At 38.8% G+C, this 12,559-nt stretch overlaps 2 protein-coding genes across 3 annotated transcripts in view; both read right to left on the bottom strand.

The window, feature by feature from the left end:
• The window catches only part of LOC139124345 (uncharacterized), a 287,549-nt gene that overhangs the window by 236,922 nt on the left and 38,068 nt on the right, over positions 1-12,559 (bottom strand). The window contains exon 4 of one of the 2 annotated variants that reach the window (XM_070690488.1): positions 9,142-9,401. The exons of the other annotated variant lie outside the window; for it this stretch is intronic. Within the exon in view, the coding sequence (XP_070546589.1) occupies positions 9,157-9,401 (245 nt within the window). The 3' untranslated portion in view covers positions 9,142-9,156. Of the gene's footprint in view, positions 1-9,141; positions 9,402-12,559 lie in introns of those variants that run through there. 2 annotated transcript variants of the gene reach the window in all.
• On the bottom strand, positions 9,911-11,147 carry LOC139124285 (uncharacterized). Its single transcript, XM_070690426.1, has 3 exons — positions 11,033-11,147; positions 10,824-10,882; positions 9,911-10,386 (listed from the first exon to the last, which is right to left on the bottom strand). The coding sequence occupies exons 1-3, from the start codon at positions 11,035-11,037 to the stop codon at positions 9,911-9,913; spliced, it is 540 nt and encodes a 179-aa protein (XP_070546527.1). The 5' UTR covers positions 11,038-11,147.

Below are 12,559 nucleotides of genomic sequence, written 5' to 3'. Positions count from 1 at the left end.
CTAGTACAGTCAATGAAACTCCTAAAATTCCTAAAACAAGATAACAATTATTATACCATTTGTCACACTCACTGCGCGTCGCTACCACTGGAAGGTTTGGGTCGGCCACAGTCACTGTCGCGGAGCCATTATTAGTTACTGCTGTCCCTTTGCATTGCACAATCACTTGGCGTCTACATCTCCTTGTTCTGTCTGTTCCATTCTGCTCATCTCTTCCCTACAGCCACTCTCCCTGGATGCTTCATCGGGAGGGTAATTTTCTCTATGTTGTGCTATGGCGTAGCCATCGGTGGGGTTGGCGGAGCCATTTGCGTCGGAACAGGTGGAGCCATTTCAGTTTGCTGGATCAGTAAAGTTGAATCCATTTATCTCGGGTAAGGCCAAAAAAAAAGAAATGTTTCTGGTCAGGTCCTTCTTTAAAAAATGGTGCGGCGACGCGCATTTTATTTTTTATTTTTTTTCTCTCAAGGGAGGGAGGAGGGTCAGTTTTATAATTTTATCAATATAGTCACATATATACTGTTCATGCAGTAACTGATCATGCTCCCCCAAAGAATTTTCTCTTTCTCTTCAGCCATTTTGGTTTGGTGTCAGCCACGGCCGCCGGCCACAAACAGAAAAAAGGGTAACGCGCTGTTGTTCAAGTGACGCGCGCGCTGACCAGAAACATTTCTTTTTCTTTTTTTTGGCCTAATATAGTAAACCCAATTTTTTTTTAAATCTATATGTTTACCTGTTATTAAACTGGTGAAAACTAGAGCAAGTAGGGGCCCATGTGTAGGCTATGCGTCCTGATATTCGCTTTATTTCACTGTTTAGAATAAAATCCTGTTTAAGATCAGTGGCATAGTTATCTCGGTCAACGATTTGAACTACCTGACTGATTGCGTGGGCTCCTTGGTGTATGAAAATAATCGCAATCATACCAATCCATAATCAAATGACAGTAGGTTAGAATTCGCAAGACGATAGTTGTAAACATTGACACAAAACAGCACAGAACAGACAGTAGATAGACAGTACACAAACAAAGTCATATACGTGAAAGAAAGATATATGGACCTCTGGCCAGAAGACCAAGAAGTGATATCAGGTGTTTCGAAAATAGTAAGCGCATCATGCCCCACATGTGGCACCCGCCATATATCAATCTATAAGTCAGATAGGTAGTGGTCACTAACTAAGGCCCGATGTCACCGATGCCAGCAGTGATCATTTGTCGAAGAGAGATATTGTATTTATACCAGCTTGTGATACCTGCCAAAAAAGCGTTTGAATGTAGAGACAAGTCTTGCTCTGGTGTAACCTTGATTTAATAGTTTGTAAGAGAGATGGCCATGTCTCTCTACAAAATCACCATAGGAACTGCATGCTCTAGCATATCGAATAAGCTGGGAAATGTATACCCCATAAGCTGGTGAGAGTGGAATATTACTTATGAGGTGTGGAAAATTGATGATGCTTAAGTTGAAATCATCTCTCTTTTCATATAGCCTAGTAGAAAGGTGACCATTAGAGTCAAATTTAAGTAAAATGTCCAGATATGAAGCAGAAAAGGCCGTTTCTGTAGTTTCTTAAATCTCCAATTCCGGAGGATAAATCATAGCGAGATATTACTGAATTCAGAGTTATTCATAGTAATATCATCGTCTATGTATCTATATGTTAGATTGAAAGTTCGAGCTACAGTGACCTTTTTCTGTTTAATTAAGTTCTGGATAAATTCTGCCTCATATGAGAACAGAAATAAGTCTGCAAGCAAGGGAGCACAGTTAGTGCCCATAGGAATAGGAAACTTTGAGTGACGGTATCACTTATAAGGGAACTGTATTTCGCTTCATAGATTTTAAAGGCTCGTGTGATCGAATCATCATTCAACTTCTTCACCACTCCAATTGAAATTTCCTTGCCAAAAATAACTTGCTTTGACCACTTGCAATGATATAGTATTTTCACGCTTTGTCTTTATTATGGATCGAGCATCTGCAGCTTGGGCCGAGGCTGCTGTCGCTGCATTCGCCGCTGCCACCGATTTTATGAAACTCTCCCTTGTTCGCAATATGTTATGTATTCTTAGTAAAAAAATATATATGTTCAAACCTACACAATATATTATCTATTCTTAGTAAAAAATAAATATACGTTTAAACCTGTATCCGAAATACAGTATACACAGTCGGGAATGTGAGGAGAAGAAGAAGAAGAAAATACGGCAGTATACTTTAGATATCAAATACGGCTAGTTTTCAATCGAGTTCGAACCTACAACATACGACATCAGTCGCATAGTGGAGAGGCCACAGAGAGAACCGCTCGGCTAAATCTCCACTCCAAAAAAAGAGTGATTCAATAGCCAGCTAAGTTGTTACGTTTTTCTGACTGAGACCACTTAACATGTTGTAGAGTTCGTGAAGCACTCACGCACGCATGCTCACTATCACACATCGCACATACAAACTTAATCGAAGCGAAGAAACAAATTCATTGCTCTAACTGGGCGAACGATAATCTCGGGGACAAATCTGTCCACCAGCAGAGTTACAAACCCAGGGTAGAAAATACGGCTAGTTTACAATCGGGTTCGAACCCACAACATACGGCATCAGTTGCCTAGCAGAGAGGCCACAGAGAGAACCGCTCGGCTAAATCTCCACTTCCAAAAAAGAGTGGTTCAATATGAAAATTCTCCTTCATTAAAATCTACATTTATATAGAGAAACATATTGCAATAATAATTAAAGGACACAGTGCATTCCCGATTGTCTTTCAACTGGATAAAATGAGCCTACCATCGGTACAGCATGCGGATATTCCTCCAAAACCATACGACATAAGACCCTTCACATGGACTTAGAAATATATGCAGCGCCGACAGATAAGTTTACTTTCCACCTACGGGATATATTCAAAGATTATGTAATCACACATCGATCGGCAAAGAAAGTAAAATATGGTTGGGTGGCCCACACATGAAATACAGGGACCAGCAACTGAATTTCGCAGTATGGTGCAGAACTGCTGGCTGTGGTATTTCATTCGCCAATCTCTTGGACAACGAATTTCCGCCGCAAAGTACGATCATTCTGTCGTTTTCATGTATACTTTACAGTACATCGTATTCTTCATGAAACGGAGGTTGCACTCCCGGACATAGGGATCTTCAAAGCTGGTGACAATCTGTACAATCTTGTGAAATATGAACTTCTCTGTTCCGAATTTGGGAATATAAATATAAGTCTCAACCATTATGGCCGATACTGGCAGTGCAGAGCAAGTCCGAAAAGAATTTGGTGTTCTCCTTAAAGATGAAATTCGTAATACCGACAAAGTAAGTAGTTATCGGCGATACCAAGACACAATAACAAATACGGGTGTAAAACTTGATATGGCTGTTTCGCCCAATTTACTTCTCTTACCATCTAAAATCGTCATTCTTTCGGTTCCTGCAATTGCAGGTTACAATAATGAATTGCAAGACACAACAGAATATATTGTCTTCGGGGTAAACAGAGATATAAACACAGAAATCAAACAAAGTACTAAACATGAGGCAATGGATGTGGACAAGGATGCTGTGCAGTGGCAGGACCAGCTATCGCATAAGCCGCCTAACACGGCAGACTCTGCTGGCATGAGCAGGAGCATTCCCCTAGCGGAGCCAAAGGGGCAGAAGCTGCTGTCGCGGATCCCATTAATGAATTCGGCAAAATGGGTTTGTTATCTTTAGCCTTATTCATTGGATTTATGTGCAGTATAAATAGATAAAATGCAGGCTTACGCGACAGCTGTACAACCACCATTCAACATGATTATAACTGGGCTGACAAATTCTGGCAAAACAGAATATGTGATGAATCTCCTAAACACACCGTACCTAGAGAAATCTGAATATGTACTCTTCATTTGTCCAACATTCATGAACAACAAAACGTATAATAAAAAAAAATCATATTTATGGATGATAATGCTTTTGTGTTTCCGGTCAGACTCGATACTGTGGAGGAAACTCTAGCCTTCATCCAAAGATATGAAGAAGTGCAGTGATGTTTTAGTCAAACGCGGTTTTTCAGTGCCACACATGATGGATTATCTGTTTGGGTTCTGACTCAACAATATACTAGTATCAGTAAACCCTTAAGGGAAAAATAGAGATGTTAGTACTTTTTACACACCGAGCAAGACAGACAACAAGACTATTGTAAAGGAATATGGGATGGAGATCTTTGAACGGGAGGCATCGGACCTAGTCAGACAATTAAAAAATATGCCAATTAGTAAACTAGTATTTCATTTATGTCACCCGTTTGGCGTGCAATTTCTAGTATAAGGAACTATATAGAAATAGGAGTTAGGTACCACGGAACCTGAAGGAACACCCAAAGGAATTCTAAGAGAACGATACTACAATCCCCTTAATTGGTTTTGAAGGCGTACAAAAACTATATGAGGAAGCGCGTGCCGCCAGACTGAAAGTTACTAAGGAAGACGTATAGGACTTGTTGCAGAAACAGCTAACTTATAACCTACATAAAAGGGCCAGTGCAGTGGCAGGAGGCGTGTCTTTGTATCAGCGATAGACGAACAGTGGGCGACCGATCTTGTGAAGATGCCCGAACCGTTCGCAAAAGAGAATAAGGGTATTCAATATATGCTGACAGTAATCAATGTGCTCAGTAGATATGCATGGGCCAGGCTGATACGGTCAACAACGGCAGATGAGAATATTGAGGCAATAAAAGACGTAATTTAGAAAAAGGGCACAAACCCGACAGACTCCAGACAGATGAGGGGCGGGAATTTACTAATCATAAAATGTAGAATTGGCTTGAGGAGTCGGGCATTCACTGGTTTCATACACATAGTGATAAAAAGCCAGTGTTATAGAACTATTCAATCGCATTTTGAAGACCCTTATGTTGAAATACTTCACATACAGACAGATATGCCAGTGGCTCACTATTCTACAAGAACTTCTTAAGAACTAAAACAACATTGTACATGGAGGTATCAAAATGAAACAAGTCGACGTAACATAGGAGAATGATTGGCAGGTATTTTATACATTATACAGTCTAAAGATGGCAGCTCAGCAGATGGCGTCACCCCTAAATTCAAGCCGGGAGAATGAGTCCAAATTACAAAATACAAGAGCACTTTCAGGAAAGAATATCTACCAAACTGGACAGAGGAGATCTTTATAGTTACAAATGTAGTATGGAGAGGAAATACTTGGTACTCTCTATTCCGATGATCTGCAGAGTGTCCCTTCAGAACATGGCAGAGCCGACAAGCTGTACAGAGTCGAACTAATTCTGAAGACGAAAACAATTAGAGGAGAAAATACAATCTGATAAAATGGAAAGGTTGTCCAGAAAGTTTCAACAGTTGGGAGCCAGAGGAAAATGTTAGTATAACTATGTAGTACTTGCGTACCTTCCTGGTACTTTCGCTAGTCCTTACGCTAGTTCTTATGCAGTAATTGCACAGTACTTATGAAAGTAATTACAAAAGTTACTCAATAAGTACCATGGAGCAGGTTCTAATTCAGAGAAAGTAGAAGGTGTCATTTTGTCATCGCATCTACCCAGCCAGGTATTTATCATGTATCATCGTAAGTAGTTTTCACTTATTGCATTCTTGTGTGCTGTATGTGGATGAGGTGGCGGGGGCACACAGCTTTCTCCATCACATATTAAGTTTGCAAGATCTTCAAAACAACTTCTCAAGTTGCCATTAGCCGTTATTTTGAGGACGTAGTCATAACAAATCTCTAAGAAAGTGTCTTTAAACCGCTTATGTATCTTTTCCAGTTTGTTTAAGGCGGACTTGATTATTTCATATGGTCTGGCCAGAGTCAGAGTATTCCGCTTGCAAAAGTCCCAAGATGTGTCTTTGAATATGAGAATGAAACTGTGCAGAAATGGCAGAAGGAGGAGAAGATATACCAATCCAGGATTTTGAAGTTTTAAATTTCGACAATGCTGCTGCTAATATTACTGAAACATCAATAAAGAAACCGACCATTTCCAGGCTGGCAGCTCACACGATAGCCCGCTGGTGGACCGTTTGACTGAACAGGAAGTAGAACTTCAAATTCAAATGTCTGACCAATACTTAAAAAAGGTTAATATTACTGATCCGGGAAAAACGATTATTAATGCATATTAATGCTAGGATTACAAATAGAAAGCTGTATTATAAAAACGCCAGGCTGACATCAAATGAGGGAAAGATTGTTTTTAATAATTACTCAATAAAAGGTAGGGGAGTTGCAGAATTTAAAAGAGAAATATTAGGTCTAGAAGAGGTCTAGTAAGGCACTTAAATTGACTGATGAAAAAGCAAAGCAATTATTGAAAATGCAGACTGATAAACTGAAACTGTAAAATAGCACAACTAAGAGATAGAATAAACAAATTACGAGTAAACTTTATCGATAATGCCAATGAAATACATGCTATAGAAAATAAAATTGATGAATGGCATGAACTAAACCCCGACTATAGAGCTGTTGAAGATGATTTGAGTATTGCGAATATGCGTCTTAGAGAGCTTAACAATGAATTATATAAAACAAGGCTAGAGAAAAGAGTAGTTGAAAAGGGACAAAGCCAATTCCTGAAATACACACCAAAGCAAAAAATGAAATAATAAAAACTACTAGCTGAGCAAGAGAAAATAAAATTGTCAATCGAATTGAATACGAACATGATAAGATCAGTGAGGCACATGAAAGTTTGGCCGCGATTTGGTCTCTTAATGATGTATTTTCCGATCCAGTATTGTCAGTCAGGCTGAAGCTGGCAGAGTTCTTTAAATGGAACGGTATTACAAAGACTGACTGCCCTTGGAATGACAATATCAACAATTGCCCTGGCTGTGACTAAAGGGAGTAGTCGGCCAGTGGCTAAGGAACTGGCAGCTCAGGCTCAGGCCCATCCAAAGTATACACAAAAGTGAAGAAAATCATAAAACAGTTTGGTGAATGGTGGAAAACCTGGCCGCAAAAAGTGCTGCCGCAATACCAGGTGTCAATTTTCTATCAAAAGCAGCAGGATCAGTTTTCGGATTTGTTGGAGAACAGCTTTGGGTATTTTTGACAGGTTTAACATAGTGATAATAAATAAAATTGTGTATTGATATATGGAAGAATGTTTAGCAAAAAGAATATTGCAAAGTTTCTTTTTTAAAATAAAGATCTCTTTGGTTTCTTTGTCAAATTGATCTGGTGTAAACTCCGGCGAGTAAATCGACATATCCTTCGAGCAAATACATGTGTGAGACTCAAAGATGATAATCTGTATCACAAATGATTAGCTTACATCAAGGAATGCAAAAGACTAACTTCTTTAAGCCTCTAGAATTCATAAACGTCTTTCAGGACGTTGAGGATGATCAGGAGTCTCATCATCTCAAAGAATATAGGGTCTTTCGACTTATTCGCGACACAGGTAATCACTTTATATTTCAGTCAAATGGAAAGATTTATGTGAAGATGTGATTTTTTCGTTTGGCTGTGATTTTACTTATGAGTTGCTATATACAATACACTATATACAATATACTATATACAATTCAGGGAATTCAGAACGAGAATCTGAGAAAATTGAGAAGTGGCGCGGCCGATGCAGATGCCGCTGTTGCTGACGATAATTTACTTTTTAAAATATATAATATGAAACATGCTATTCAATTGACTCATTCCTTCATCACAGACCATGGGGTCACATATCCGATGGCCCTAGGTAGTCATATCGAATGGAATATTAAGCTTGCACCCGCCTCCAAATTAATTGTCAGTGAAAATGGTGACACAGCCAATTACAAATTAACAAATATTTAGATTGAGTATAAAACGATTGAGGATGATGTCCTCACGAGAGATACAGCTAGGTATTACAACAATGGAATATGTACAGTACTCTAGAACAATCGAATTCAATGAATCTGACACGATTATCAATGAAAATATTAATGTACCACGTCATGGCATGAGCAGTATCCTGGTTTCTTCACTAAAGCTCAGAAACAGTCAGAACTGAGTTGCGAACTTTTCACAATCCACTTAATCCGTTTCTGTCATGATTGAGGGTATTGCAAATAAAATATATGCTCAGAATAAGATAGCAAGACATTTTTGTACAGAAACACGCCTGTATTTTGCGGAAGATAAAGATGTGAAATTGATATGGATGATATCTATTATTTGAAGAACTGATTCTGTCTATTTATCGATCTGCGTAGCTTTAAATATATCAAATTCATCGAAATGGACTAAGAGTAATAAACACAAAAGATGGTGTACAACTTGAAATTAGGAAAAAAGTTACATAAGTCCGGGGCGCCGATGCTCACGATGATAAAATATTTGCTCAGGTTTATGTTATCAGCGATGCAATGGTCTCTGTTGAGATCAGTATATTAAGTAAATACTATTATAGACTCCGTAGGGAGCGCTTGTGCGCCAACATGCACTGCTCACTCACATTTTAAGTTCAGAGGAAACTTCTAAAATTTTATCTATCTCGTAAGCAATTGTAACTGCTTGTGCGGCTTGCATATGAAACGAAAGTTGAACACTCAAGCCTAGCCAGAATGTATACGTATAGTCTGCTCCGCGATAGCGTGGAAAATAAGGCCCACTGTTGCAATAATTACATGGGAGGATTGTGTTGCAATACCATTCAGGTCGTTGCGTGTCTACGTGAGTGTAAATACCAGAGTTCATATACAGGTCACCCTTGCTTGCGTAATCCACATTAGTGGTCTATGACTCACTGGTAACGCTTGCTTGTGCAATCCACTTATGCGACAGTGGCAATTGCCATGGCTCCGTAGTAGGTATTTGTAGGGCTACAGGGAGTGGGATTTCCCTCCCTGTAGTTATTTTCGGATAAAAATGAAAATTTTTTGATTGTCACAGATACCATATTTTCTTTACTACTTTTCTTTCATACACAGATGATTGACAAAGAAAATTTCGTCAACAATGTAGTTTGCATCATCTGGCATTCTTCGACTCTATAAAATATCATCCAATCACTTTATGATAATTTTTGAGAAGAAAACTCTTATAATGGATTTTGATCAATGTGGACTTTCCATTTTGCAGGGTGACATTTTTCTGTCTCGAATACATTCGACAGTGGAATTACCTTAGTAAATACGTGATTTTGACGATAAAAAAAATCTTGCTTTCCCCTGGCGTCGGTAAGGCGATGTGCCTTTCCTACCTGAGCACGTGGGAACTTCATTGTCCCATTCCCCGTCATTGCATTTAAGGGTGTCTTCGCCAACAAGATGGTAATCAGAACTGCACGTATATGTGACAGTGTCATTATGTGCAAACGTGTCTCCTTGCTTCTGTGCGTTTTCAACTGCTCCAGGGTCAGCGCAATCAACTGTCAGGTAAATGGGAAATGATTGTTCATGACAAATCTATCATAAAATGGGATTTCGTACGCACATGTATATCCGGAGTATGGTCAAACACATTAGTTATTATTCCATATTAATAAATATAAGTGAGATTAAATTTTGGAGCATATTAAGTATTTCTTCGACACCTTTCACAAAACGGAGAAATTAGGCGTTTTATATAAAATTATTTGTTTGCCGTCCGCCTGTTGGTAGATTTAAAAAAGAAAATAAGGTAAGAAACACACTGTTAACAAATTAACGAATGAAAATATGATTTGTTTCCAGAAGAAACCAAATAAAAATCGAGCTCTTTTTTGTCTCTTTTTGTTTTTTTCCTGGGCCCGTGTGCAGGTTTTTTAAAAATCCAAGGAAGGCAAACACATTTTTTTCGTTAAATGGCCCCTATGTCCAGAGTCAAATGGATGTTTTGTCCGGTTTATAATGGAAATAAAATCGTCGCACGACCAGGCTTATCGTTTCTTTTTTCTGCTCATAATATAAAACTGAAAATGAAAACAAAGAAACAGAGAAGCCTACCAAAGGGGCAATGCCTTGTACTCGTTGTTCCTCCGTCTAGAGCGATACATGCATTATCATCGGCCACAGTGCTATCATCAGGTGGAGCAGTGCCTAATATAACCACAGCGCAGATGTGAGTGTACGATGAACACGAACCGTCTGCTGCTATTGTTACAGTTGCACCAGTAATCGACGTGTCGACATCAGTGTTGACAGCGATGTCTGATGAAATGTCACCTAAATCTGCTGTTCTAGCAATACCTTTTGTTGTTGCAGTGTGGTAGTTATCACCATTTGCATAGGACAATTGCAACGCCTGCACAGTATTGTCGTCGGTGCCGGAGACAATACAGACCTTTATATTAAACGTGTACGCCGTTTCGGCATCACAGACCCCTGTAGTTAAAGTTGCTGGTGTCGTAATTGTGAAGCTTTTGACACCAACATCTAAAGACGAGAGATAAAACACAATGGAAGCAATTTACTTTTTATTGCAAAATGCGTTTCGTGAAAATGTTGAATATTTGAAACAATCTTCAGAAATATTGAACAGATTATTTTAAAATTTAAAACGACAATCATATTTTACTATGACTTTGTCATATAAAGTTTAGGTTTATACACAGGTTGACGGGATTGAAGCTTACACCCTTTAAATTTTAGAGCAGGAAAAAGAGTTGTTTACATTACGGCAGCGTCGAAATTTTGAAATTTATTGCACAGAGCTGTAGAATTGTTGTAGAAACCAGACATTTTCAAAAAATAACATCGCCATAGAGCGCTCTTAGTTCAATATCGCGTGAGCGACATTAAAGATTCATAAACATGCCAGTTGAGACGATTCAGCAAATGTTGAAGTGCTATAGAGATAGATCAATAATTACCTTGAGCAGCTGTCAGAGAGATTACTAATGTGATGACCGCAAGAAATACATATGCGTTCCTGAAATTAGAAAAGTTATAAAAATATAACTGTTTTTCCGTCAGTATCAGTACGGTCTAAGATGAATTCCACGACTACTTGTGATCGGAAGAGGAAAGTGTCTTGAATCTACATATATATCTACATATCTCTCGTACCTGTATAACTTACTTCATTATGCTTGTTTCCAATAATGTCTAGGGCGACTGCTGTGTTGCATCAAACTGTCCGTCTGTTGGTTCAGCAAGCCGTTTTCTTTACCAAGGTCTCGAGGGGCGTGTTCTTCTGACGACCAATAAAAACACACAATAACTACGTACTTTTCTTTATCCCTGTCAATTTTACAAATTACGCCCAATCACAAAGCTATAGTATTATACGTACTCGAACGCTTTTGGACGCTGTGTTGTCGGCACGTTGATACGAGCTTCTTCGTTGATTGACCCTAGCAAAGTGAACAGTTGTCTGTATGCATAAAAAAGCGTCACCTGAATATATATTTCAGCGGTCTAGCGTTTAACCATATGAACGGTCGAAGTGTTGCTTTGTCTCTCTGTTTATGTTTGTCCATGTTAATGGATAAGTTGGTACTGCTTCTTGGGGCATACCGCGCAGGAGAAGCATAAATCCGAAAGTGACGTCGGCAAAAGTAGTCAAACATTTGAAAATGGGTGTAATTGAAGCCATAATTCCTACTGAATTGCATCATATAACCCTGTCAGGCCCGACGTCAAGGTAACTTACTGGAGCGACACCTAATCGAAGAGGTTAAGGCCTTAAAGGGTTAAGGTAGAATACACCTCAGGGATATATTTCGACTCTAAAAGTTTTACAATACATTTCGCTCTACCATTTGTGGGGCCTTATACCTCATTTTGAAGTACATGAAGTAATACAGTTTTCACCAGCTTATATTTTTCAAATAAAAAATCTAATTTTCTCCTTAGAGTTTGCCTATGAGTGCTAGCCATTTTGAAATTCTAGTGTTTGGGAATATTATCGGGTTTGTCTTTCCGTAGAACCAAATGTTGCAAGAGGACCCCTGGTTGTTGTCCTTTATTTCGGAAGGAAAAGGGTTAATGTAAGAGTTAGAACAAATTTTTAATAAGTCACTTTATTTTGAGATGTAGATTTCTGTAAAGGGGAAAGACTAGCAGTATTAGAATTATTTATAATTCATCGATATTCTGGTCACTTCATTATTTGTCAAATTGGCTGCAGCACATGAAGTTACGTCACTGATATTTTTCCATGCATTGGTAAGAATTTATTAGAACATGAGGTAGCGTAAAGAGCTAGGTTTGGAGCAGTGCAGCAACATGGTCTATTGTGTCACACGGTGATGTAAACAACGAGTGACCTGGTCAATATTTAAGCCGGATTATGCTTGTCATTTTGGTATCATGCAAGGGTTAAACACTGGTCTAAATGAAACACTTCTGAATCGCTCACTTTGAAGATCACTTAAAAGAGCAATGTGGAACTTAAACTGTGGTGACGCTCATCGAAGCAGGTTAGAAACTGAAAAACTTTGGAATTATCGTCCTATTACCGCCCATGACGCAACCTCTTTGTCTGGAACACAGGTCATCTAACTCATTCTATGTAATTCGTTTTTTGTGGGTGAAAGTTAAAGAGTACTTGTACCTTGGCTTGGACTATATCAATTCAAAGCTGAAGTCCCGTCGTCCGGCCTGC

Source organism: Ptychodera flava (genome assembly GCF_041260155.1).
Source record: "Ptychodera flava strain L36383 chromosome 23 unlocalized genomic scaffold, AS_Pfla_20210202 Scaffold_23__1_contigs__length_28996876_pilon, whole genome shotgun sequence".
Lineage (NCBI taxonomy): Eukaryota > Metazoa > Hemichordata > Enteropneusta > Ptychoderidae > Ptychodera > Ptychodera flava.
Note: the sequence above shows the minus strand (reverse complement) of the source record. Positions and strands in the feature narration are given on the sequence as shown.

Excerpts from the sequence above, each read along its gene's own strand:
- LOC139124285 (XM_070690426.1), bottom strand. Across the intron at positions 10,387-10,823 it reads CTCTCTGACAGCTGCTCAAG|ATGTTGGTGTCAAAAGCTTC; the intron begins GTAATTATTGAT and ends TCTCGTCTTTAG.